The sequence below is a fragment of the Protopterus annectens genome, chromosome 8.part0, assembly GCF_019279795.1.
Source record: "Protopterus annectens isolate FY-2018-M chromosome 8.part0, PAN1.0, whole genome shotgun sequence".
Lineage (NCBI taxonomy): Eukaryota > Metazoa > Chordata > Ceratodontiformes > Protopteridae > Protopterus > Protopterus annectens.
Genome location: NC_056741.1, coordinates 975051923 through 975077947, shown reverse-complemented (window position 1 = coordinate 975077947; position 26025 = coordinate 975051923). Strand labels below are relative to the sequence as shown.

Genomic DNA, 26025 nt, shown 5'->3' with positions numbered 1-26025 from the left:
ATGTCCTCCACTGTGGTGCGGTAGTCACGGACCTTAGGGTTAGGGCTTGGATTAAGGATAGTGGATAGCCCTACTAGCTATCCACTATCCTTAACCCAAGCCCTAACCCTAAGGTCCGTGACTACCGCACCACAGTGGAGTACATAGGTCCGTGACTACTGCACCGTGGAGGACATACAATTTCCTCCACTGTGGTGCGGTAGTCATGGACCTTAGGGTTAGGGCTTGGGTTAAAGACAGTGGATAGCCCCACTAGCTATCCACTATCCTTAACCCAAGCCCTAACCCTAAGGTCTGTAACCATTCGCTCAAGTGGTGTTCGCGAAAGTGCACTTTCGGTGAAGTGCACTTTCGCGTAACCGTGTGTCTACTGTTTATTTTCGAAAACGTGAGTTTTCGATTATATACAGTAGATCCGTAGATATATATATATATATATATATATATATATATGTATGTATAAAAAGAGAGAGAGAAAGAGATCTATTTATTTATATATACCCATATAAAATGTCTATTATTAATTCCTTATTTATTAAAGAGTGATATACTGCATGACTATGCCTGGAGTGGATGTTAAAATTTGTATCATGTAACCAGTACACCAGTCTAGTTAACAGATCAAGAAAATGATGATAATAAATAACAGCATAATTTTATAGCAATACCATTACATCCCTAATAGTGTTCAAATTGTGTCTACCCAATAGCAAATTATGCCTGCTTCTATAAGATGTCCAGCTGGTGCAAACATACCTACATCAATCTGGAATGTCTTGACTTAAAAAATAAGACGGTAGTAAAGTCACTTCTCTGAAGCCAGAAGGGTATGTGTAGGGGTATGCTCAGAAAGTCCCCTGCCAGCAGCAGGAATTGAGTGACCAGGAACTAACACTGCTTCTAGGTCCATAGCAGATAACCAAAATGGTTATACTGAAAGCTTATAATGCTGAATTTCAAAATACTGAATTTTAAGCCATAGACGTGATGTGTGTTTCCCTTCACCTGTGACTTGCTTGTGATAAAAAATCATTACTGTAACAAGTGCCGACTGTCAGAATCCCAATGGTGGCATAAAAAGTAGTGTTGTAGTGTTTCTAAATGTGGGTATGTCTCTTTACATTTTTATGGGAAGTATCTAAAGTAATATGACGGATGGTACTGTGCACTTCCGGCAATGTGTGGCAATGTGTACAGTACTGAAAGGTAAGTAAAAGGTATATGCCCTTTTCCCCACTGTAGTGCAATCCTGGAGTTAGTATATATAGTTTGAAGGTATCCTAGTTTGGTTTTATATTGTCCAGTTTCTGTTAAGAAGGCAAGTAAGTAGTTTTTAAATTTTGGAAAGAGTTAGTCGTTGGTGTTGTAAGTGTGCATGTCTATGACTTAAAATTGAGTATTTTTTCAATTCAGCATTGTAAGATTTCAATATAATAAGACTCAGTCAAATGAGTTTTAAGTATTTTGAAAATTAGGTATTGTGGTCTCAGTCAAAAGAAATTCAGTATTTTCGGTTTTCATTCATGCGAAGTAGATCCATATACATATTATTTATATAAACATACATATATACACATGCACAGATGCACACACACACACACACACACACACACACATATATTTATATATATATATATATATATATATATATATATATATATATATGTACAGATAAATAGATACAATCAATATAAGTATATTGATTAACATTGAAACACACAAATGTCGACCATCAAAATGTTGACCATAAAATATTAACATAGTGAATGTCAGCATGCGACAATGCATGCACCGAGGAATAACCTCAGTACATGCAAAATTTTAAGCATAGAAAAAATGAAACATCTTTTTTGGAGGGGACAAGTGCCCATGCACCCCCATCTCATGGTCTATACCCCCTACACCCCCTACTAATTATAAATACTAACTTCACGGAGGCATATTGTCAGGGAAAGATTATATTTCCCAACACAGAGAATTTGGCAATCTTGCTGACCATCTGTGTAGTTGACCACATTCCGTCAAATAAACAAATATCGAATTTAGTCAGATAAACAGATGTCAACCAAAGGTAGGTAGACAAAACTAGGTATCTCTATAGGTATACAGACACACACACACACACACATAAACGTGTGTGTGTGTGTGTGTGTGTGTGTTTGGAGGGAGAGATACATGTGTGCTTGTATGTCTTAAGTATGCTAATAAACAAGAATTCTTTTTTACTGTACATATTCTTTGCATGGCCTATAGGCTGGTCAGATTGCATAGATTCTCTTTAGTTATACTAAATAGATAACCTGAAATACCAAAGTACATACCATATGTATGTATGTCTGTATAGCTATACCTATGGACTAGGTCAGGAATAAAATAGACCTCATGTGATTAAAAAATGTATAATCAAATGAATTATATCATATTATTTATTGGATATGCCTGTGAATGTGAGCAGCACTACATTTCTCTCTTCTTGATTTCTTTCTTCTTCTGCAAAAAGGAAGCTTTGATCTGTTTCTAAATTGCAAACTCCTGCAACAAAATGAATAGAGTCATCTATTCTTAGTTAACAGGTTTTCATTAATGCATAAAAAATCTAAGAATATGATGTTATATTGTATCGTCAGTTTCTAGATTTGTGAATAGTCTTAGGGGCAGGGAAATAAAGTTTGCAGGTCTTGTTTTCTTACAGTCTGTGTACTGCCATTACAGAAAATAAAAACTCAAAAATATAAAAACATCTATTCAGGTATCATGTCTTACGTGACACAGCCCAGAATGGCTACAATCAAATTTATCTCTCTTTCTGAAAATATCTCTGAAACTAAAGTAACTGAGGTACAACTCAAAAACTCTCTATTAGAACTCATTCACTAGAAAATCTGCACCTTTCCTGTCAGAAAAGTAACATGAGTACTATCAATGAAAATAATGTCATATGTTGACTGTTTTATTTAAATTTGCATTTCTCAGACATCTTCAGTAAAAAGATGAGTCATTTCCCATTCTGCATAGTGAAATAAACACCGATTCCCATCATCATAATGTTATATATATACATTTTATCATATTATAAGAATAGCACACACCATGGTTAATGTTATATCTTGATTTTCTTGGTGATATTATCTTTAAATACCATATTTTTATTGATTTTTCCCTTCTGACTAATGCAAAGTATTTTTCTAATGAGAGCAGGGAGACTGCAGATGAATTTACAATTTGAAAAGAACAGAAATCTGCATTCTCTGTTAGTACAGCGATTAGTGCATTTTAATGTGGTCAGGTCAGAGTGTAAATATGCTAGCCATGTCTTTGTACAATTATTGGTTAATCACAGTTTGACATAAGTAGTTGACAGTCAAGTTAAAGACATTATATACTTAACACACAGATGTCAAATAAGTCAGTTGGCTGGCCTTAGGCACAAGTGAACTAGGCAACAGACTACAAGTCACCATTCAGAAAGGAGCACTTTTCCACATTTTCCACATTTTATCCATTTATCTCAACATCTATCTATCTGTGTCTGAATCTGTCCATCTGTCTCTCCATCCCACCCTCCATGCATCCCTCCCTCTATCCATCACTCCGTTCAGCTACTTTTCCATCTATCTACCACATACTGTATTTGATCTGTCTGTCTGACTAACTTTTTCATTGTCTGTCCATCCTTCCATCCATCCATCCATCCATCCATCCAGCCATCCATCCATCCATCCATCCATCCATCCATCCATCCATCCATCCATCCACAATGTACTTATTTATTTAGGTAAAGAGCGCAGCATGTAAAAGTTGCTGCAGTGCACCTGTTCAAAGCAGCCATGGTTGTGGTACCCTCCCCCATACTTACATACTTGACATCTCAGTTCATGGGACTGTTTCTCCTTCTCACACATGCAAAGAATCAGAGAACTGCAAAGAAGAGAAAGACCCAATGTTTTAAACAGCGGGGTGGATGTCTTTGGCCCTGTGGAAATAGAAGAAAAAAAAAAGCAGCAGTGGGAGAATGTGGACAGTGGAACCGTGGGGGGGGTGTCTGTAGCAGCAAAGGAATGCCTTTATCATGATGCAGATCTCACAGGATCACATGACAGCCTAGACTGCAGCAGGTACATTTTGTATCCAGACAGATGGCAGGTTTCACTATACACAGCATGCAGCAGGAATTTGTTCTTCAAATTTTATATACATACTTTTTAAGCAACAATTTTTGTGGGAGATGTAGGAGCAAGTAACATTCATTACTATATTCATTACTTCTGCTTCTTCTTAGAGATCACACATTAGAGGCCATTATGAGAAGTGATTGGGAGGCAGTGTATAGGTGAAACTGAAAGGAGAGTTATATGATTCTGTGATCATATGTGACAGCTGTGGACAGTGTGGACTTTTCTAGCTTTTCTCACCTCACTATCAGATGTGCACATAAAGCCACCATAGTGTGGGTGGGGGGTCTTGATATTTTGCTCATTATTTCTCCAGTGATCCCCACAAACACCCTCAGAAAAGTAAACAGACAAGTACAATGTGAGAGGGTGCTTAGGAGAATGTGGTCATTTTTTTAAAATTTGCCTCAGAATAAAACTTAGAGATATGCATAGAAAGTTGCTATATTTTGAGAAGATGATTAATGACTATGTGGTCATTATTTATTTAACTTTCCTCACAAATTAACCCCAGAGGTATGCACAGAAGGTTGCTAATAATTGTGTTGTGTAGGTACTCAGTACCATTGTGGTTATTATTTCTTTAACTTTGCTGAGAATCAAACCTCAGAGGTGTGCACAGAAGATCACTATAAGTCTGCTTAGGGGCAATGACCTGTCTAGGAGAAACAGGTTGAAATACATTACTGTGCTTAACATTTTTTTTAGTTTCCTCATAATGGAACATCTGATGTGTTTACAGGTAATCATCTTGTAAATGAACTCTGATAGTATGGGTTATCATAGGCCCAAAAGTCCAAAATCAACTACAAATACCTACAATATCGCATTTACTAACACAAGAGGATGGGAAAGACATTACTGACAAAGTCCTTACACCTAGTGTAGTATGCTGCTGTCATCATTTCTACCTCCCCATACAATGCCGTAATGTTTTATTATTTTTAATTTTAAATTTATGAACCTTACTCTCAATGGTGAACATCTCTGTATGTATTAACAAAGACTAATTGGCTCTGCCTGACTTCTGAAGCATCACTACTCAAACACTTTTACTGACAAATTGATGATTTGTAACTATGGTGCTCTGTTATGAAATAAATTAAATATTATCAGTGTTGATTATTTTAGCAGAGATTTAAACTTTCCATAGGTGAAAAATCTTTCTCCTGTAACATCCTCCCATCAGAAAAAAAAAGAAAAATACACTATAAATTTTCAAAAAAAAATTGTTTAAAAAGATCCAAGAAAGTTTTCTTTACTGACACAGTAAAAGTCTCATGAAAACATTATACCCTGCAAACTGCTACCAATTTATTAACATACATGTAGGAAGTAACAAAATGTATTTTCAGATGAACCTTCATATTGACTTTTTTTTACTCACTGGCAGAAACAATCCTGTGTCCTGGCACAGTAAATGACATCATAGCAGAGAAGAGTGAAATAAGGTGTCATATTACTGCTCTCCCAGTACCTTGGCATTGTTTTGACTCACCAGCAGTGGTAAAGTTAATGTTCATTGAGCACACTCACAGATGCATAAGGCTGACCGTATTATTACATTTATTATAGAGCAACATTGTCTTCAGTTTTGTTTAGCACTTGGTTTTATTCTTTGCAGACAATCTATTTCTCTATTCATTTCTTGGTTACTTAAGAATGGGGATGCACACCAAGATGCAAGGTTAACTATTATCTGTTATTGGCTTTAGATATAGCAACTCAGGATCACATTTTTATTTTATTTAATTTTATTCTTAGCAAGTTACAAACTGCTCTTATTATTCTTTCATGTTCTGAGAAAAAGAATGTCTTTCAGCAGGCAGAGTTCCAAACACAGACAGTATAGGTTACTGCCCTTCATACTGAGATTCACCTAAATGGAAACAGCCCCAGTAAAGTAGCACAAGGGAAAATGAATGTGCAGAAAAAAAGATTCTTATATTTAAGAGGGTATTACTACTGCCAATATTATGTAGGAATGGATGGTTGAATGTTGTTTGCTTTCCCATATATATATATATATATATATATATATATATATATATATATATCTATATATATCTGGGTCTACTTTGACCCATCCAAATTACACATTACCAAAAGTCAGTTGTGTGAGATCATTTTTGCGAAAGTGCATTTATCCGAAAATGCACTAATGCACTTTCGTGAAAATCAACTCATCAAAATAAAGCAAAAAAAACAAAAAAAACAAATACAGTACACATATGTATGCAGGGGGTAAGCCACCCTGCACTCCCCACACCCCCGCTACTTATATATACTAATGACGAGATCTCACTACAGTGAGGAAAAGGGAAAATTCCCTTATCATCACCACTGTACCGTGATCTACAACAACAAGCTCCCCTCCTGTACAGCAGTTAAGAAACACCGTACCTGCATCACCACAGGATCCCAGAACTGGCAAACTCTGTTCACTGAAATGCTTTTTCGCGAAAGTGCGTTTTCAGAAAAATGCACTTTCGCAAAAATGGACTCGCCTGACTTTCGATAATGTGTAATTTTGATGGGTCAAAGTAGACCCATATATATATATATATATATATATATATATATATATATATATATATATATATATATATATATATATATATATATATATATATATATATATATATATATATATATATATATATATATATATAGATTTATATATATAGATATATATATATAGATATATACATAGCTATATAGATATTGCTAGATATAGATATATAGATAGATATGCATATTTACATACATACAAATATTTCAGGAATGAGCAATAATGCTCTTCTAGCCTGCCACTATACCAGAACACCTCCACCTGAAACAATAACATATATCTTGTAAGAATGTATAAAATTTTCCAATAACAAACTGTTTAATTACTAATGCTCCTAGCATTAACAACCTTCTCAGATACATCAAATGTAGCTATCTTGGTGTAAAGCCACAAAAAGTACTCCATCAGTGGAAGGCTACAGTGCCTTTCACACAGTTAGACCAACAGCAGCAAAGACAAGGGTGCTTTGATCTACATTAGCAACAAATACAGCTCCAGGGTGGTTAAACAAGATGATGCCTTAGAGTTTATCCACGTCTAACTTTCCATAGGCTGGGAAACATACACTGCCTCTAACTCAGCATTTCCTGGACCTTATCAACACAAACACCCCAGTTCAGATAGTGTGTTCTCCAACCAGAGGATCAAATTTATTGGTCCTAGTAGTCACCAACATGGGAGAGCATTGAACCCCCGACTGCACTGTGTCAAGTTATCATTTGTGAGGATGGACCACAAGACTGCCTTACCTAAAATAAAATCAACCTGGAAACCCAGCCTAACCCATAACACTTAGGAAACAAATTTCATCCTAGTAAGAGACAGTATGTCAAAACTCACTGCTCCCCCAAACCCAAAGAACACAGCTACCTATGCAGAATTGTTTACAGAACCCCTGTGCAACTGTATAAATGGCTGCATTGGGGCTGGGAACCTACCAGAAGTAATTTGAATGTAACACTAAAACAAACCTCACTGATGCAATGCTTACCTTAACAGTGTATATAACAAAAAAAAAAAAAAACAGACATGGTTGAAATGAGGAAAGAGCACCTCTCATAGAGACAAGAGCTCTGTGATTCAACTAAACAAGAAACAAAGAGGTCTGACGTCGAACAAGGACAGATACAAGGTCAGGATCACCTCCTAAGGATAATCACAAGGCCTTCTTCAGCTCTGTCAGGAACCTTAAAACTAACGCTCACAAGTGTGCAGAACTGGTGGTAAATGGCAAAACTCTGACTGACCTTGGTGACATAGCAATTCTACTGGCTGATAATTTTAGCTCTAACTTCACCCCCACTCACGCTACACTACACATGTAAAATTTTTTCTTAGCACATTTGTCCCCCTAACTATCAAGAATGAGCAGGTCTGAGTGCCACTTGCTGAGGCCAAAAGCATTGCTTCACTGGGCCCCGACAATGTCCCCATTTGCCTCCCAAATAGCCTAAAACATGACCTATCAGGGCCACTTAAGCCACTCTTCAACTACAGCCTCAAAATTGGTTATGTGCCAATTGAATGGAGGTCCACAATGGTCATCCCTCTTCATAAGGGTGGACCATCAACTGACCCCAGAAGCTACAGTCTCATCTGTCTGACATGTGTAATATGTAAAGCTATGAAATGAGTTATCATGGAAATTATCAACAAGGACACTGGCACCCTACAGACACTAGACCCATCCCAGTTTGGCTGTGTTAAGGAAAGGCCTTGTCTACTTAACCTGGTAGACTTCTTTGTGAGGGTTGCAAAGTCTATGGATGAGGGGAAAACAGTGCATAACGCCTACCTTGACATGACCAAGGCATTTGATACATCCCGACTCAAGTATTGTTGACAAACTTTTAGAACTAGAAATAAATCACTATACAACTCACTGGATTGCTTGCTGGCTCACATATAGAACCCAAAAAGTCAGAATTGGGCAGATCATGTCCACCAGGTGACCAGATAACAGCAAACCAGCTCAGGGCTCCATGTTGGGTCCACTCCTGTTTGACATCTACTTCTCAGAATTAAAGGTTAATTTTAAATGCCCCTGTCTCAATAAGTTTGGAGATGACTGTAAATTGGGAGCTATCGTAGACTTCCCCCGTGACAACAATATCTTACAAAATGATGTAACAAAATTAAATGACTGGTGCCAAAGCTACAGATTAAAGCTAAACATAAAGAAATGCATTATACTGCCTTTTAGGAAATTGTCCACCCAAGTTAATTACTCCTTTGATAAAACACCCCTGAGAGTTGACTAGATCTGGGAACATATGTAGACAGTAATCTGCCCTTTCAGCAACATGTAGCAAGGATAGTAGGAAAATCATTGTATGTTACCCAACTCATAAGCAAGGATGTGGCATCTGGGTCTAATGAGTACAATGCTCCCTTTGGCATATACCCAACCAGGCAGTTGACTGCCTTAAGGCTGTATCACTGTCCTACAGGTAACATCTAGCTCTGATAGATCTCTTGCACATCCACAAAACCAACAGCACTAGAAATATTAGATCCATGAAATGAACTTTGTCTGTGACATAAATAGAACATGTTGGAGTGACTGTTATGTGCCTCAAAGGATCCAAGTGCTATGGAATAATTTCCTCATCTACTTGAAGCAGAGTTCACCTCTGATCTTATTCAAAAGGAACCTCGCTGATTGGATGAAAAATTGCAAATGTACTCCTTGTCTGGCCCCCACATTGCAGACAGACAGACTGAGGTCAAAAGTAAGTAAATTAATCCCCAACTAATGTAACCCCCCCCCCAACATAAACCTTAGTTACCGCTTTACTAACATACCCTGTGGAACTCAGCTGTGTTGGGTTGCATGGCTAGGCTTACAAAGACCCTTGTGTTCATTAACCTAGAGTAAACCTAAGAACCTATGAACCTGTTATGTGAACTGGTACATTTCTGGCCTGGCAAAAATACTGCTTTGTCAAATATTGCAATATATCCACAGAAAAATTATATTGCCTTCTCTAGAAAAGTGCACACCATACTCTCTAAAATGTGTGTCCCAAATTAGGGTTTAATACTTTGCACATTTCCTTCTTTTTTAAATGGGACATTTTTTTTTATGTAGGTAATTACCAAAAAAAAAATCTCTTCATTATTGGTGTCCTGACTCCACTTTCCGTATGTGATTTGTGAAAAATCTATCCTAACACCTGTATAAGCTGTGCTAAGAGGTCTGTAAGTTCCCACATAAGAGTCAGAGTCATTGCAAAATGAGATCATTTCTATCATCATGAATAAAAACAACTCCATGCTTCCTTACATTAAAGCATTCTAAGGCCTTCATCACATCCTGTACTTTCACTCCTCGCAAGCATAATACTATTTGATGTCCATCATCTTCTCTACAAATGTAAGTATCAGTTCCTCTAATAACTGAGTCTCCTGTTACAAGTATATCTCTTTTAGTCAGATCTGCATTATCTGTATTTTCTAATTCAGCAACACCTGTTCTATCAGTTGTTACAAAGTTAGCAGCTTCTTCACCGTTAGGCTTATTAACTCTTTTCATTGCCTAAAAAAATAATTTTATGAGGAAAAGATCAAAAGTATGACACAAAACTGTGGACAAAATGCAAAAATCTGGACAGTTTACAGGTATGTGACACTCACTTTCACTTGCAGTCACATTTCATTATAACAGTAAGGATCAATAAAAATCATATACCAACACAGGATTATTTCTGATAAACTCTAGATTTTCCTCTCTGCAGTCTGTGTGAAATTATAGCTGACTAACCTCCTTCAGATGGCTAGAGTTTGCCTGTCTAAAATCGCTTTCTTACTACAATGAAAATTAGAGGTATAGCAACAAAAATAAATAAATCTTCCTGTGTGCAAACTATTTCTTTCATCCTACAAACAGCGAAAAATAAAGGTAAAAATCAACTATAGAACAAAATTAATCTTCTCTTACCAGGCAGTTGCACAGTCAATCGCAAATAAACATAGAATTGTTTCAGATAAGCTCTGGATTGTCCTCTCTGCAGTCTGAATTACAGCTGACTAGGCCCCTTTGGATGGCTACAGTTTGTTTGTCGAAAATATATCCCTTTCTAACAACTAAAATAAATCAAATAAAATCTTTCTGTCTACAAGCTATACCTTTCATATGTATGGGAGCACTTAGTGCATTGCAAAGTTAATGTGAAAGCATTTTCTCAGCTCTACTGTGAGATCACAAAGTTGCAATAACAACCTACGGGCAGTGCAGTGTCAGCTAACAGGTATCACCTCTGGCCTTGTTTTCATTTTCCTCCTTTCCCATTAACACAGTATTTTTACATGTTTAACATGCTTAATCAGTATATCCTTGTCCTCTACAGATAAAATACAACCCGCACCTATTCCCATCCATCCTAATGTCACTTCCTTTACACCTGTAAGCTCCACCTACCATACCATAGCTATCACATTTTCCTACATCTGTACACTCCTCCTATAACAATGTAGTCATATTTCAGTTCCTCTCTACATCTGTATTCTCCTTCCATTTTATGACAACCATACTCAGCTCCCTTCTTTCTAGCAAACTCTCATCACCTTTTCTTAACTGACCTAATGGAGGCACTAAAACTCTGATAAAGACCAACAATCTATACATCAGCAGTGCCAACATTAATAATGCTAGCTCTTATAAACAATCTCAGTCTTATGTCATGATCCTTACCTTTTCCCTTTTTTATCCCCACAACCAGTGTAAAAATCAGTATATAAACAATATCCCTAATATAAGTCGAAAGCTTGGGCAAAGCTATCTTTCTTATGTGACAGTATGAAGTTAGTTAAGTTGAGTTAATCTGGAAAGAAACCTGCTAGTGCTATTGCACATTCCTGGAAACTTGCATTAAACGTCACAGCACTAACAACTTTACAAGCAAGAGGCATCTAACCCAGTCCAGGCTGCCTTCCTAACACCGAGTATTTGCACACAATAAAAAACACCCTCGTAGCAGGGCATATGTATTTATGTAGTATAAATGACAACATGTTTACACTAGAACTTTGGATCAATCAAATTAAGCCAAAAATAATTGTTATCTGAGTCTTGATTAAAAGACCACTGTTGTATTCCTCATATATTGATCTTAACTTTCACTGTTTCATAGATAATAGACCTGATACCAGCTAAGAAGGAGATGCTGCAACTCAGATAAATACTAATGTTGAAGAGCAAATCTACATCAAATAACTACAAAACAGATCCCTCCACAACTCATATTAAGCAGCATGCCAAAATACTTACAGGAGCTACCTATATGCTACAGTCTTCTCCTACACCCCACAGCCAAAACCAGATATGCTAACCCAGATAATTAGTACCGCAGAAAATCACAAACTGTTACTATTAGGTGACATTACAATAAACATGGAAGGGCCGCAAGAAAAACTACCACCAACAGATTGATGCTTTCCTACAATGTAAGTGAAACAGTTTACTCAAAATCAGAGCAAACCCCATTAAAGGCAGAAGTGCAGCATTTGACCTCACAATCACAGACCTGCCAGAAAGAATTTGCTGCAAGTCTTACCTACCATTATGTGCGGAAATTGCCCTCCACAAAAGCCCCTAGTAAAACTTATCTTATCGGTAACATTCAAAAATTTGCAGAAGGCTCAAATAGGAAGCCTTAAACAGGTCCATAGAACAAGAGTTTGATAAACCCACAGTACAACTCACGGATATCTACAATGTTATGCTACCTATTCAAAATGAACTATTACCTCTTAAAAGACTTCCATGATTAGGGCATGACATAAAACAACAAAAAGTGCATGACATTGCCAGTTCCCAAATTTAAAGACCACACAGGCACTGACAAGTATGCCTGCAAAAAATAAACAAATAATAATAATAAATAAAAAATTAAAATAAATCACCAAAATAAATATTACCTAAAAGAAATACAATTATTCTGTAAAAAAAATGATAGATAAACACAAAGACTTTTCCCCAGTTCAAATTGTAAAAAGGTATGTGTTATCAATGATAATGCTATAAAAGACAAGGCTCCTCCAACTCAAACAAGAGTTAGGAGTCCTGCTGTATATGTCCAACAGTAAAATGGTGAAACATATTACTGCAGCTGTTTCATCTTTTCCTACCATTTCAGTCTAAGATCACTGGGTGAATAGAAGGTGACAGCCCTTTAGTGGTAAGTGTGAGAAGGAATGTTGTGTGCATGCATGGCAACAACTTATAATAAATTTATGACTGTCACTCTTGTATTCTTCTAATATCATCCCAGTATAACACCATACTGGTAAGTATAAAGCTGGCTGTCATTTGGGAACAGAACAGCTAAAACATGTAAAATACATCTGTGATGGCTACATCATGAAATATATGACTGTGACTGTTTCTTCTTTCACACTTTCACTTAAACAAGCTATACAATAGAAGGAGAAAACTAGTACAGAAAAGAGTAAAATCGCAAGAAGGGAAGACATCCCTGATCAGTATCAGCAAGAAACTACGTTCCCTCATAAAATCATCCAAGGCTACCTTCGAAAGAAAAATTGCCATGGACTCCAAAGGTAACCACAATGCATTCTTTAGCTATGTCAAGAATCTAAGTGGCAATTCTCAGATCTGCTCGGAGTTAGTGCAGAATGGCGCAAAATACACTGAACCAACTGATATAGCCAACATCCTGGCAGACTGGTTCAGTGCAAATTTCACCCCCCTCTTACCCCCAAAAGCGCCCATAACTACACCAGAAGAATGTAGTGCCCCTGAAATCACAGACACTCAGGTTAAAATGGCCCTTTCCAAAGCCAAAAACAAGGCATCAATGGGACCGGATGGTGTCCCAGGCTGCATCCTACACGAGCTCAAAGATGAACTAACCCCTCACCTAAACACACTGTTTAAATTCAGCCTTGCCAGAGGCTATGCGCCCACAGAATGACGCACAGTAACATTTATTCCACTCCACAAAGGTGGAGCCAAAACAGACTCCGGGAACTATCGTCCTATAAGCCTGACTAGCTTGGTCTGCAAAGCTATTGAGCGCATCATCATGGATGTCATTAATAGAGACATTGGAAACCTCCAAACACTGGACCCAACCCAGTCCATCTTTGTTAAGGGTAGATCATGCCTCAAAAGCCTGGTTGACTTCTTTGAGACAGTTTCCAAGGCTATAGACAAGGGAAAGGTGGTCCACACAGCCTACCTATACCTCGCAAAGTCCTTCCACAATATTCCCCACTCAGGTATTATAGACAAGCTCACCAACCTGAACATAAACCCCTAGGTCATGAGATGGGTTGCCAACTGGCTCACGGACAGAACCCACATGGTAAGAGTTGCAGGTGCTAGGTCTGACTCTAAACCTATAACAAGTGGCGTTCCCCAGGGCTCAGTCCTAGGACCCCTCCTGTTCAGCAGATACTTCTCAGAGGTACAGGCAAACACAGGGGGACTATGGCTCAACAAGTTTGCAGACGACTGCAAACTAGGGGCTATAATTGACTCTCCGGTTGACACAGACATCCTCCAAAATGGTCTCACTGAGGCAGATACCTGGTGTCAAAACCATGGTCTCAAGCTAAATGCCAAAAAGTGCATAGTCACCCCTTTGGAAAAAACAAAGTATCCACAAACTACCACATAGGTGGTTGCCCCTTAAATATGGAAGACATAATAAGGGATCTGGGGACCCAAGTAGATAGTAACCTCTCCTTTGATAATCACATTGCCAAAGTGGTTAGAAAATCCTTCTATGTGACCCACCTAATCACAAAAGGGTTTGCATCCAGATCGAAAGAGGTCATTGGGCCCCTCTACGCATCACTCATCAGACCCATCATAGAGTACAATGCCCCATTTGGGATGTACCTTACAAGACACCTGCAATAACTGGAAAGACCACAGAAGTTCCTCACCAAGAGGATCACTGGTCTCAAGCAGATGCCCTATGCAGCTCGAGTGAAGAAACTCCAGCTGTACTCGGTTGCATATTGTCTACTCAGAGTTGATCTCTGCCTGACATACAAGGCCATGTCCAACCCAGAATTGATGGACATTCTCCACCTAAAGAAAACCATATCACCTCGAGTCACACACTCCAGGGATCTAAACCTCACCACAACAATAAATAGGACGTGCTGGAGGGATAGATTCTTGTCCCAGAGACTTCCCATGCTCTGGAACAAGATTCCAATCTACATTAGGCAGAGCTCCTCGCTAACCCTCCTCAAGAGAAACCTTGACAAGTGGATGGGAAACAGAAAGTTTACCCCAGGGATCGCTTCAATGGCTCTGCTGGACAGAGGCACAGGGAACTAATCTAACAGGGCAGCGAAAGCCAACACATTCCGGCTATGCTTATATATGCCTTCAGACAGATAGCCTAGTACCTACCTATGAACCTAACCCCCCACCCATATCCCCAATATAAAACCAGATGGGATCATACAAACTGGCTATCATTTTGTTGGCAGAAGGGAAGAAGGCATTATTCTCAGATAAGAGATATGTATCCTAACAAGTACTCATTTTCTCAATTTATTGGAGCTATTATATTTCCAGCTTTGAAGAGTGAGCCATAGGAACAAGTTATTTTACCTGTAAAAGAAGAACAATAATGACCAAAGATGTTTCCTTACTCATGACTTTTGTATAGACAGGAATTGGGTCAAGAGGTTGGAAAACTTCTAAAATGCACCTTCTAATTCCATTCTATGATATCCAGTTCTGGAATATGCCCATTTTGTACTTGGATGATTATTGAGTAGAACGACCCTTCAGAGTCTACCTGTCCAAACACTGGACACATTCTATTCTCTTCATCATACAGGCTACTGAGGGGTGATCACTGCTTTGCTTCTAGAGCCCCACTAATAAGCCTATCCTGTCAGACCTGCACATTTGCAAACCCAACTGAGGCATAAAAACTCAAGAGATTTAAATCTCTTTTTCAACAAAAACAGGACATGATAGAGGAACAGATATGAAGAACAAACACTGCTTTGGAATAAACTTCTTCACCACATAAGCAAAAGTACATCTGTTTAATGATTCAGGTGTAATTAGGATGAATGGATTGGTAACCACAAATTCAACCCTGGTTTAGCATCCTTGTCCCTCATGGATAGGGGCAAACTTGTTCCTAAACTATAAGGACTAAAAACTTCGTGGGAATGTATGCCTATGCTTATAATAATTCTCATAGGTCAATACCCTACTAAGTACTCCTGAATTTGCCATCTACAGCCCCATGACATCTGAGAGCCTAGTGACCCCAGAACCCTGCATTTATTTCACTGTTTTGTGGCCACAGTTATTATAGTGCAATCTTGGCCAGTTAGGATGAAAATGTTAAAGAAGTAAAAGCTGAAGAGAGTGGCGGTGCGTGAGGTGTGAGGAGAACACGATGGAGGGAAAATGGAGAGTACTGGAGGTGGTATGAGGGTAACTGATTGGCAGTGGGGGCTGCCATTGATTCTTATGCCTCGGAGTTTGTTTCACCTAAGCTGACCCAGATACAGCCATTATAACATCAAGCTGTACAATGTATACTTTAAAGCATACACTGCAATAGTGGCAGGAAAGTGTTTTCTTGACAGCACAGTTTACTATGCTATGTACAATCTGATAATATTTTCACCCTGCTGGAAGCCTAAATCATAAAACGTAATGGTATAGTGGAAACACTGTAGACCACCAACCCAGTCGATCATGTGACTGCATCATTAAGACAGGTGTTGCCCTCCATAAGAAAAATCCACTGGAATGATTTAAATGCGGAAAGTGTAATGATTAGGGGGGGAGGATATCTCAGTTTTCAGGCATAAAGGACCAAAATGACACAGTTCCCTATTAAAATCGTGAAGGTCCACTTACCCAAATACGATAACGTCGACACATATACATCGAACCACGAAAACACCGATCGTCCTGAACCACAAAATCTGAAATGTCGAATCATCATGGTTGTCCCTTCTGCGGTATAGCTCCGTAAGGTAAGTGTGCTATAGTTATGGACCTTAGGGTTAGGGTGTGGGTTAAGGTAAGTGCATAGATAGTAATGTATGTAAGGTTTAGTGTAGGGTTAGAAGTAGGGTTTTGTTATATGTATGTGTGTGGGTTATTTATTTTGTTTGGGTATAGCTCTGTAAGATAAGTGTGTGATAGTTACTGACCTTAGGGTTAGGGTGCGGGTTAAGGTAACTGCATAGATAGTAATGTATGTAAGGTTTAGTGTAGGGTTAGAAGTAGGGTTTTAGTTAGTGTATGTATGTGGTTTATTTATTTTGTTTGGGTAGGTAGTATGTAGCGCATGGTGGGGTTGGACAACTATGACAGTTTGAGATTTTGAATTTCGCGGTTTAGGGCATTTGGTGTATTCGCGGTTCACGTAACAGGTGTTGATGATTACGTATTTGCTGAATAGGTCTTTCGCAGTTCTAATATACACCCAATGGCACACCATCCCTTTATTGTGAGTCTCTGTCACTTCTTGCTGTTGGTATAACATTGATCTTAGCTTCTCGTGTTAATACATCTCAATTGTACAGATTTTCGCAGAATGTCCAGATTTTGTTCTCATATGTTTGGTCTGTTTTTCATAAAATTGTGGTTTTCTGGCAAACTAATGGTAAATCATTAAAGACTGACATTGGAAAGTAATGACAGACACTTGAGTTTCAGACATCCTATCCTTCAGAAAAATTCATGCTATTGTAAAACCTGTTATTCTATCAACTTTCTAAATTTGTAACAGCAATATTTAAAAATTGTCCTTATTTTTGAGCCTTTTATTTATGACTTTGTCCAGATTTCTTGCACTAAGAAGTTGAGAGGTATGGTTGAAGAAGAGGTACTGCATTGAAATTATTCCCAAGAAAAGATTAATAGGATCGAAGTACAATTTTGTTAAACCAAGAAGCAGCTGAATACCTACAGCACAGTGTCTACTGATGAGGTGTTCTGAAGTAGACAGTGTAGCACAGGGCTGGGCCCAACCAAGCAACTAAATGTGCAAAATACATGTCATTGTAATATGAATGTGTAAGCAACAACAGCAACGCAGTGACTGCCACATGTGTACCACTATCAGTGAAAATAATTTCATTTCCAAATCATATTTCGCAATGGAACTAAAATTCAACAGCATATTGGAGCCAGTTTAAGAAAGATATGCAGTCACACATCTAATCATGCAGATAGATAATTGGCTGCAAATAAAATAAGTATAAAAGTTATGTACAAAATTTCTATTTTTTTTTCTATGATATCATGCTCTGGAATCTAACCAGATTTTTCCTTGGACAAAACAGAAAGTGCATCCAAACCCAAAACCCTCCCAAACAAAAATTTCCAAACTACTGAATGCACAAAATTCTTTATTTTCCCAATCATTTTGTGTTTTTTTTGGGTTTTTTTTGGTAAAGCTTTTATTTGTGTTATTATGTCTGACAACACATAAAGATAAAATTACAGCTAACAAGAAGAGCTCAAAACATTGTATTGCTGTTGTGCAGTGTAATGTTTCAGATATAGTTGTTGATCATTTGGGATCAATCAGTTACTTATTAAGATATTTCATTATTCAGAAGGGAATTCCTGTTTGGCAGTGGAGTTTTACAGTGTTGAGTTGCCAGCCCGGCGCCCAACCTTCCACAGAAGTCACACACACGCATCACTCACACCTAGGACCAATTTAGAGTGTCCAACCTACCTAGAGCATGTCTTCCTAATTCTTAGTTTCATTGCATTTATACTCTAACCTCACACACTTGTATAACCTCTTTTTGCTACTACTTTTGCATGCCTGCTGATCTGTAGTCACAATGTGAAATTGGATTCTTCTTCTATTTCTTTTAAATAGTCAAATGTTATTGCAAATTTCAAAAACAATGCACAGGTGCAGACTGAATAGGTATTTGTAAACTCAAGGATTTTCTTCTGCAGTTCCTCTACTTTACTTCCAAAATGCATTTTGCATCCTCAGAACATGGTAAAATCATACTATATAGTTTGCGTCTGCATTTTATTTTATTTTATTTTTTGTTTGCTTGTTTACCACAAATCTTTTTTAGCTATGACACGAGCGCAAATGCAAGATTTCACAGGTTATAAAAGTACAGCTGAAGAAAGGAAAAATAATATGATCTTAAGCAGTAATGAAGTAAGAATAAAATTTTCTTAAACTTCACAAAATATTTATCATTTTGAAATAAATGATTAAGATCTGGAATACAAAAGGCTATATTACAAAAATGTAGTAAGCAACAATGTTGATTTTTTTTTTTAAGAAAGTAGCTAAATATATAGGTAACGCTCAGCACTCTCTATATCATGATTAATAGAGATACATTTTATTTTAGAAGACATGTTGTTAGCATTATTACACATATTACTGGAATCTGACCTAGTGGTGAGGGCCATTTAGTTGGCTTGCTTAGTCTTATAGGCAGCTAAATATTGTTAATAGTAAAGTACTACTGACGTAAATATATATGTTAGAAGAAGGGTATTAATATTTATCATTTAAGCCTTTATAGTAGTAAGTATCTTTTGGAAAATTAACTTTTCTACTAAAACGTTTTTACTACAATAGCTAGACTGATGTAGGATAACTGAGTTTACTTATGGTAGCAGTAGTAACTTTTCATGCCTTTTTAGACTATTACACTGTCAATGCACAAAATTCCAAAGGACTTGCACTCTCTTTCTCTGAGAGCATGTTTTTGAATCTTGCCCATGTAGCAAGCATCTTTATAAATAGACCTTATATTGAAGTAAGTCACACTAAGAACAGGTCTTTTAGAATCGGGGAAGACTTACTCCAACAGCAACTCTTTTGGAATCTGGCCCAATGTTTTTTATTGATCTACCGGGACCAGCATTAACAATAAGCTGCTCAAAAGGGTGTATGGTCACTGCATGGATCAACCTAGGTTATGCCATAGCTGCTTATGCACAGCAACTTAAGTTGTCAAAGGCACATATCACATTTATTTATTTTACATAGGTATTTTTATTTATTTTATTTTACATTTGTTAACCGGGATGGTCTGACTGGGCATAGATCCACTCTCAGTGGAGGCCCAGGGAGAAAAAGCTCAAACAATAAGTAAAAAGTACAAACAAAGAAAGTAAAATATCAGTGTACATCAGAGAAACAAATAAAATAAAAATAAAATGAAAAAAAATATATAAAGTAAAATATATATACAATGCAAAGACATGGTACATAATTGAAACAAACAGTAATAATTATAAATGGTTACTAGTAAATTACATCCCAGTACTTTTCATCAGTAGTATTTTGATCCAAGACTGTAATGTATGTTACAGTGAGGATGAGAATAGGAGGAGAAGCAATAGGTATGAGGGCAGAGGTTGATGGACTTCTGTGATGCATGGGCACAACCAGTTATTTAGTAGGTGTGTTTTAAGGGAATTTTTAAAGAGAGTTATGGAGGAAGCAGAGCTCAGAGTAGAGGGAAGGTTGTTCCAGGTTTTAGCTATGGTGTGGGAGAACAGGGCTTTACCTGCAGAGTTGTTTGCCTTTAAGACACTGAGGAGGAATTTGTCAGAAGAGCGTAGAGGACGATTAGTGTTATAGATATAGCGGGAAAGAAGTTGGTCTAGAGCTGGTGTTTTATCAGGATGTTTTGTTATATTATATGCAATGACTAGTTGGTGGTAGTTTAGGAGTTGGGGAAATTCAAGCCATTGTAGTTCCTGCAATGCCTGACAGTGGTGGGCTCTAAAGGTAGAGCTACTGGCGAACTTAGCAACTTTGTTATAACATGATTCAAGTTTATCCAGGTCAAGTTTTCTGAGGTGGGTAAGAATGGGTAAAGTGTAAATAAGAGTGGATAAAAGGTGAGCTTGGGCTGGGGTAACCTGTGCTTGTCGAGAGAGGGATTGTTTGTGCTTATACAGGGTTCCCATTTTTTATGTACTTTTTTGATTGTCTGAGAGACATGGACATCAATGAGTAGATTTTTATCAATTTCCACTCCTAGGAGTTTGGTATGATTGGAAGGAGAAATAATAGTGCCATTATTAGCAGAGATAGTAAAGGATAGAGGGTTTGATATAGTTTTGTATGGGGTGAAGAGTAGCAATTTGGTTTTGTTAGGGTTCAGGATAAGATAGATTTGTGAGATCCATTTTTCCACAGGACTAAATAGATCATGGGTCAATTTTTGAAGAGTTGCAATAGTTGGGGCAGAACAGATTAGAGTAGAGTCATTGGTGTACTGTATGAGTGAAGCTTCCTATGTGGTTGTTGGAGGTTATTGGTAAATATGGAGAAAAGAGGTGGGCCTAATACTGAGCCTTGTGGAATGCCTCTTTTAGTAGGGAGAAAGGGGTATAATGTGCTTTGCCATTGGACTAATTGCTGCCTATCTGACAAGTAGCTTTTGAACCAGGTTATAGTGGTGGGTGCGAAAGATTGGGAGGTTAGGGAGTCAAGTAGCAAAGAGTGTGAGACCATGTCAATTACCTTGGAGAGGTCTAAAAATATGGCAAAAACAAATTTATTTTTATTTCTATGTTGGTTGGCCAAATCTGTGAAGGAGAACAGAGCTGTGGTTGTACTATGGTGTTGTTGGAACTGAGTGGGAGATAGCAGATTGTTTGAGTTTAGGAATTTCATTACTTGAGAGTGAATGCATCTCTCAAGTATTTTTGACAATGGTGATAAAATGGCAATGGGGCGATGGTTTGGGTATTCATATGGGTTTCCTCCTTTGTGAAGACAGATGATGTAGGATATTTACCAGAGTTGGGGGACATAGGCTTCTTGTATGGAGCGGCTGATAAGGATGGAGATAGGGTAGGATAGTGATTTGGCAGCTATTTTTAGGAACTTGGCTGCTAAGTTGTCAGCAGCAAGGGTTGTAGGTTTGAGTTTAAGGAGGAGTTTTTGGATTGTGGAGGTGGGAATGGGTGTGCAAGAAAGGGGAGGAATGTTGTAAGGGCATTTTGTTGGGTTGTATGGGGGTTTGTTTTTGGATAATTTGGAGGATAGTGTTAAGATGGACTCTGTGAAATGGTGGTTAAATTGTGAGGCAATGTCCTTCTTGTCCTTGGTGGCGTTCAGGGAGGGAGTGGATATTTTGCCTGGTTTTAAAAGGGTGATTATGGCATGACAAAACTTTTGGGGGGCCTGTTTTGTATGTTAAGGAAGTCATTTTGTTTGTCGGGTTTGGTTTGGTTTTTGGCCTGATTTCGGAGTTGTAGGTAAATTTGTTTGGTTGAGCTAGTATTTTCCCTCTTCAAAGTCTTCCAAGACTTGTCCCTAGTTTTTAGTAGGGCTCTAGTTTCCCTTGTCCCTAGTTTTTAGTAGGGCTCTAGTTTCCCTTGTCCCTAGTTTTTAGTAGGGCTCTAGTTTCCCTTGTCCCTAGTTTTTAGTAGGGCTCTAGTTTCCCTTGTCCCTAGTTTTTAGTAGGGCTCTAGTTTCCCTTGTCCCTAGTTTTTAGTAAGCTCTAGTTTCCCTTGTCCCTAGTTTTTAGTAGGGCTCTAGTTTCCCTTGTCCCTAGTTTTTAGTAGGGCTCTAGTTTCCCTTGTCCCTAGTTTTTAGTAGGGCTCTAATTTCCCTTGTCCCTAGTTTTTAGTAGGGCTCTAGTTTCCCTTGTCCCTAGTTTTTAGTAGGGCTCTAGTTTCCCTTGTCCCTAGTTTTTAGTAGGGCTCTAGTTTCCCTTGTCCCTAGTTTTTAGTAGGGCTCTAGTTTCCCTTGTCCCTAGTTTTTAGTAGGGCTCTAATTTCCCTTGTCCCTAGTTTTTAGTAGGGCTCTAGTTTCCCTTGTCCCTAGTTTTTAGTATGTCTCTAGTTTCCCTTGTCCCTAGGTTTTAGTATGGCTCTAGTTTCCCTTGTAAGCCATGGTGCATAGTTTGCTTTGGCTCTAATTTTTTTAATGCGTGCAAGTCTGTCAAGTACATTGGTGAGTATATTGTTAAAGTAGTTCACTGCCTGGTCTAAGTTAAGGGTTTTTAGTGGATTCCAGTTACTATGTTTTAGAGTACTGTTAAGTTCTTGTATATTTAAGTTACAATCATCTCTGACTTGTCTATATACTATGGGTATGGTACATTTGCACAGCAGGAAAATTGCGAGATGGTCATTAAGACTGTCTGGAAGGGTTCCTGTTTGGTAATTTTGTTTAGTGTGAGTGAGATGTCACTGCTCGTATGTTAGTACTTACTAACTGTTCCAGTTTTGCATCTTCTTGGAAAGAAGAGTGAGCCAGGTTTAACAGTGTCTGTGAATGAATGCTCATTCTGCAACATGCAGTGACTTCAAAGTGAGAATAAACTTAGGGAAGCAAAACAAAAAATAGACTGTGTGTGTGTGTGTGTGTGTGTGTGTGTGTGTGTGTGTGTGTGTGTGTGTGTGTGTGTGTGTGTGTGTGTGTATATATATATATATATATATAAATATATATATATATATATATATATATATACATATATATATATATGTATATATATATATATATATATATATATATATATATGTATATGAACACACACATATACAGAGAGATAGATAAAATATCTTCCTAACTCTAAACATGTCAGAGATTGGATCTACCCCCCCAAAAAAATAAATAATCCAGCCCATCTCCATACTTTCCACGCATGGTAAAATCCTTCAAAAATAGTTTACAGTCAATTCATTCATTACGTCTCATGATATCATTTACTATCCTCAAAACAGAATGTTTTTGGGCTGGTAGGAGCACTTCTGCAGCATTCTAGACACTTACTGATAATATCCTCCTGACTATGGATAAAGGCCTCTTCACTGGAGCCATCTTTATTAACCTCACCAGATATTTTGATCTGGTTCAGCATAACACTTCATTAGATCACCTAACTGAAATTGGAATTAGCCCAGATACACTTCCTGGGTTTAAAAATTATCTTTCCATGTGGTATTTCTCTGTTCAGTTTCTCTTACTTTATGGTGATGACATGGTCTTTTTTTCACATAAGCTTGACCTCTTCAGCCATACAACAACCAGGTAACTTCCTTTGTTACAATAAATGGCTTAATGACAAAAAGCTAATTCTGAACACTTCCAAAACTAAAACAATGCTGTTTGGTCCCTCCCCTAAATGACTCTCAACCACTTCTTATCCATGACCATCCTGACATCCTCACTGATCAAGTCATCTCTTTCAAATATCTTGGTATATGACTTGCTCCTGCACTGAACATTCACCTTCACTTAGAACACATAAGGAAAAAAATTCCCCTCTATTTTGGTCCTATAAAGTGTCCCCACCTCTCTCCAGACCAACCGGTAATGCCATAGGTAAAGGTATTCTGCCAGCACAGCTTGAATATAGACTTCCACTGGTTGGAACAACATCCAAGAAACAATCCTCCACCATTCAAAGATTAAGCAACTCTACCTGCTGTTTCATTATCCTCTTTCTAAAAATGAGCGTCATTGCATCATGATTTATAAAGGCAACTGGCTACACGTCCAGTAATATGCCAACCTGCTCCTTCAATCCCAACACGTCAGGCTCTTCAAAGAACATACTGGTCCTTCCCTTATCTACAACCTCATCAGACATCTCCTGATTTACAACTTAAGATGTCTGAACCACTGTTGTTCAGAGGATGATGCTAGGCTAGTGGCCTGGAGGCCCTTATAAGCCTAGCCAAGAATTTTGCCCATGTTTCCTAAAAGTCAGGACCTGTTTCCCCTACCCAGCAGGGACACAGGTGAGATCCCAGGGGTATATTTTCTGTTTCCCATCCAGTCATCCATGTTCATCTTAAAGAGATCTAGAGACGTACTTTGCTTTACATGGAGAGGGAGTTTATTCCACAGACTGGGGAGTCTTTGGGACAGAAATCTATCCCGCCAACAAGTTCTATTAATGTTACAGACCAGGTTAAGGCCTTGCATGTGGGTTCATAGGTTCATAGGTAGGTACTAGGCTATTGGCCCTAGGGCCTATATAAGCCTAGCCAAAAAGGTACCCTGGCTTTCACCACCCAGGAAAATTATTTTCCTGTGCCACTGTCAAGCAGAGCCACAGAAGTAATCCCCGGGATGAATTTCCTATTTCCCATCCAATCATCAAGATTTTTCTTGAAGAGTGCTAATGAGGAGCTTTGTTTGATATAGAAAGGTAGTTTGTTCCAGATTATGGGAAGTCTCTGGGACAGGAATCTATCCCTCCAGCATGTTCTGTTTATTGTGGTGACAATGTTTAGGGCCCTAGAGCATGTAGCTCAGAGGGACTGGGATTTATTTAAGTGGAGCATGTCCAACAGCTCTGAGATTGACATAGCTTTGTATGTTAGGCAGAGATCGCCTCTGAGTAGGCGCTATGTGATGGCGCAAAGCTGGAGATTTTTGAGATGGTTGGCATAGGGCATCTGTTTGAGGCCGGTAATCCTCTTTGTGAGGTATTTCTGTGGCTTTTCCAGTTGTTGTAGATATGCAGCAACTCCATCAAGGCTGGTTCTAAAATGGTCCACTTTTCCAATGTCCTACAACTAGACTTCACTGCAGTAACCATGCTTTCTCCATCCAAGGATTCAAACTGTGGGAATCAATTCCTAATAATCATAAAGAGCTTGTCTTGTACCCATCATTCATGTACTCGAGACTGGGTCAATTTGCAAATGCTTTAACTCTGGACACATCACCTAATCCAACCCCTGTCTCCTTCACCGCTCAGGCACCATTGTCTTCCTTGCATCATTTCCCTGCAGTAATATGTGGCATCTCTTCCACATGATATTTATTGTAATTAATATGTACTCTTACCTTACTTTTACTACCTTTTACACTTTCTGCTCAGTCCTTTCAGTATTTCAGTCTCCTCTTCTTTCCTCCTTACTCTAACCATTGCTTCCTGTTGTCCCCTGTACATTGTACTTTATTTATTAGTGCTGTTTTTAATTCACTGCTATCTTCACACATTTTGTTTGCATTCATAACACATCTAGTTAACTTGTTTTTCTACTGTCATTATTTATCTTGGCTGAGACTGAAGTAGGTCCATGTGGATCAGTGTTCTACCCACTTACCAAATTGAATAAAACAAAATAAAATCAATATATATTACATATAGACACACACACACACACACACACACACACATATATATATATATATATATATACATATATATATATATATATATATATATATATATATATATATATGTATATAGCTTTTAAAAGTTTTATCATATGGTCTCAGCCATATGAAAGTCGAGCTTTTAAAAGTTCAACCACCTGAAGGGGACCCATCTGTA

The 26025-nt window shown here is 38.0% G+C and overlaps 1 protein-coding gene across 1 annotated transcript in view; it reads right to left on the bottom strand.

Moving 5' to 3' along the window:
• IGLON5 (IgLON family member 5) overlaps positions 1-10279 on the bottom strand; it is a 1615534-nt gene extending 1605255 nt beyond the window's left edge. Inside the window, exon 1 of the mRNA XM_044079340.1 lies at positions 10031-10279. Within this exon, the coding sequence (XP_043935275.1) occupies positions 10031-10279 (249 nt within the window). The remainder of the gene's footprint in view (positions 1-10030) is intronic.
• Between the last annotated feature and the right edge of the window lie 15746 nt (positions 10280-26025).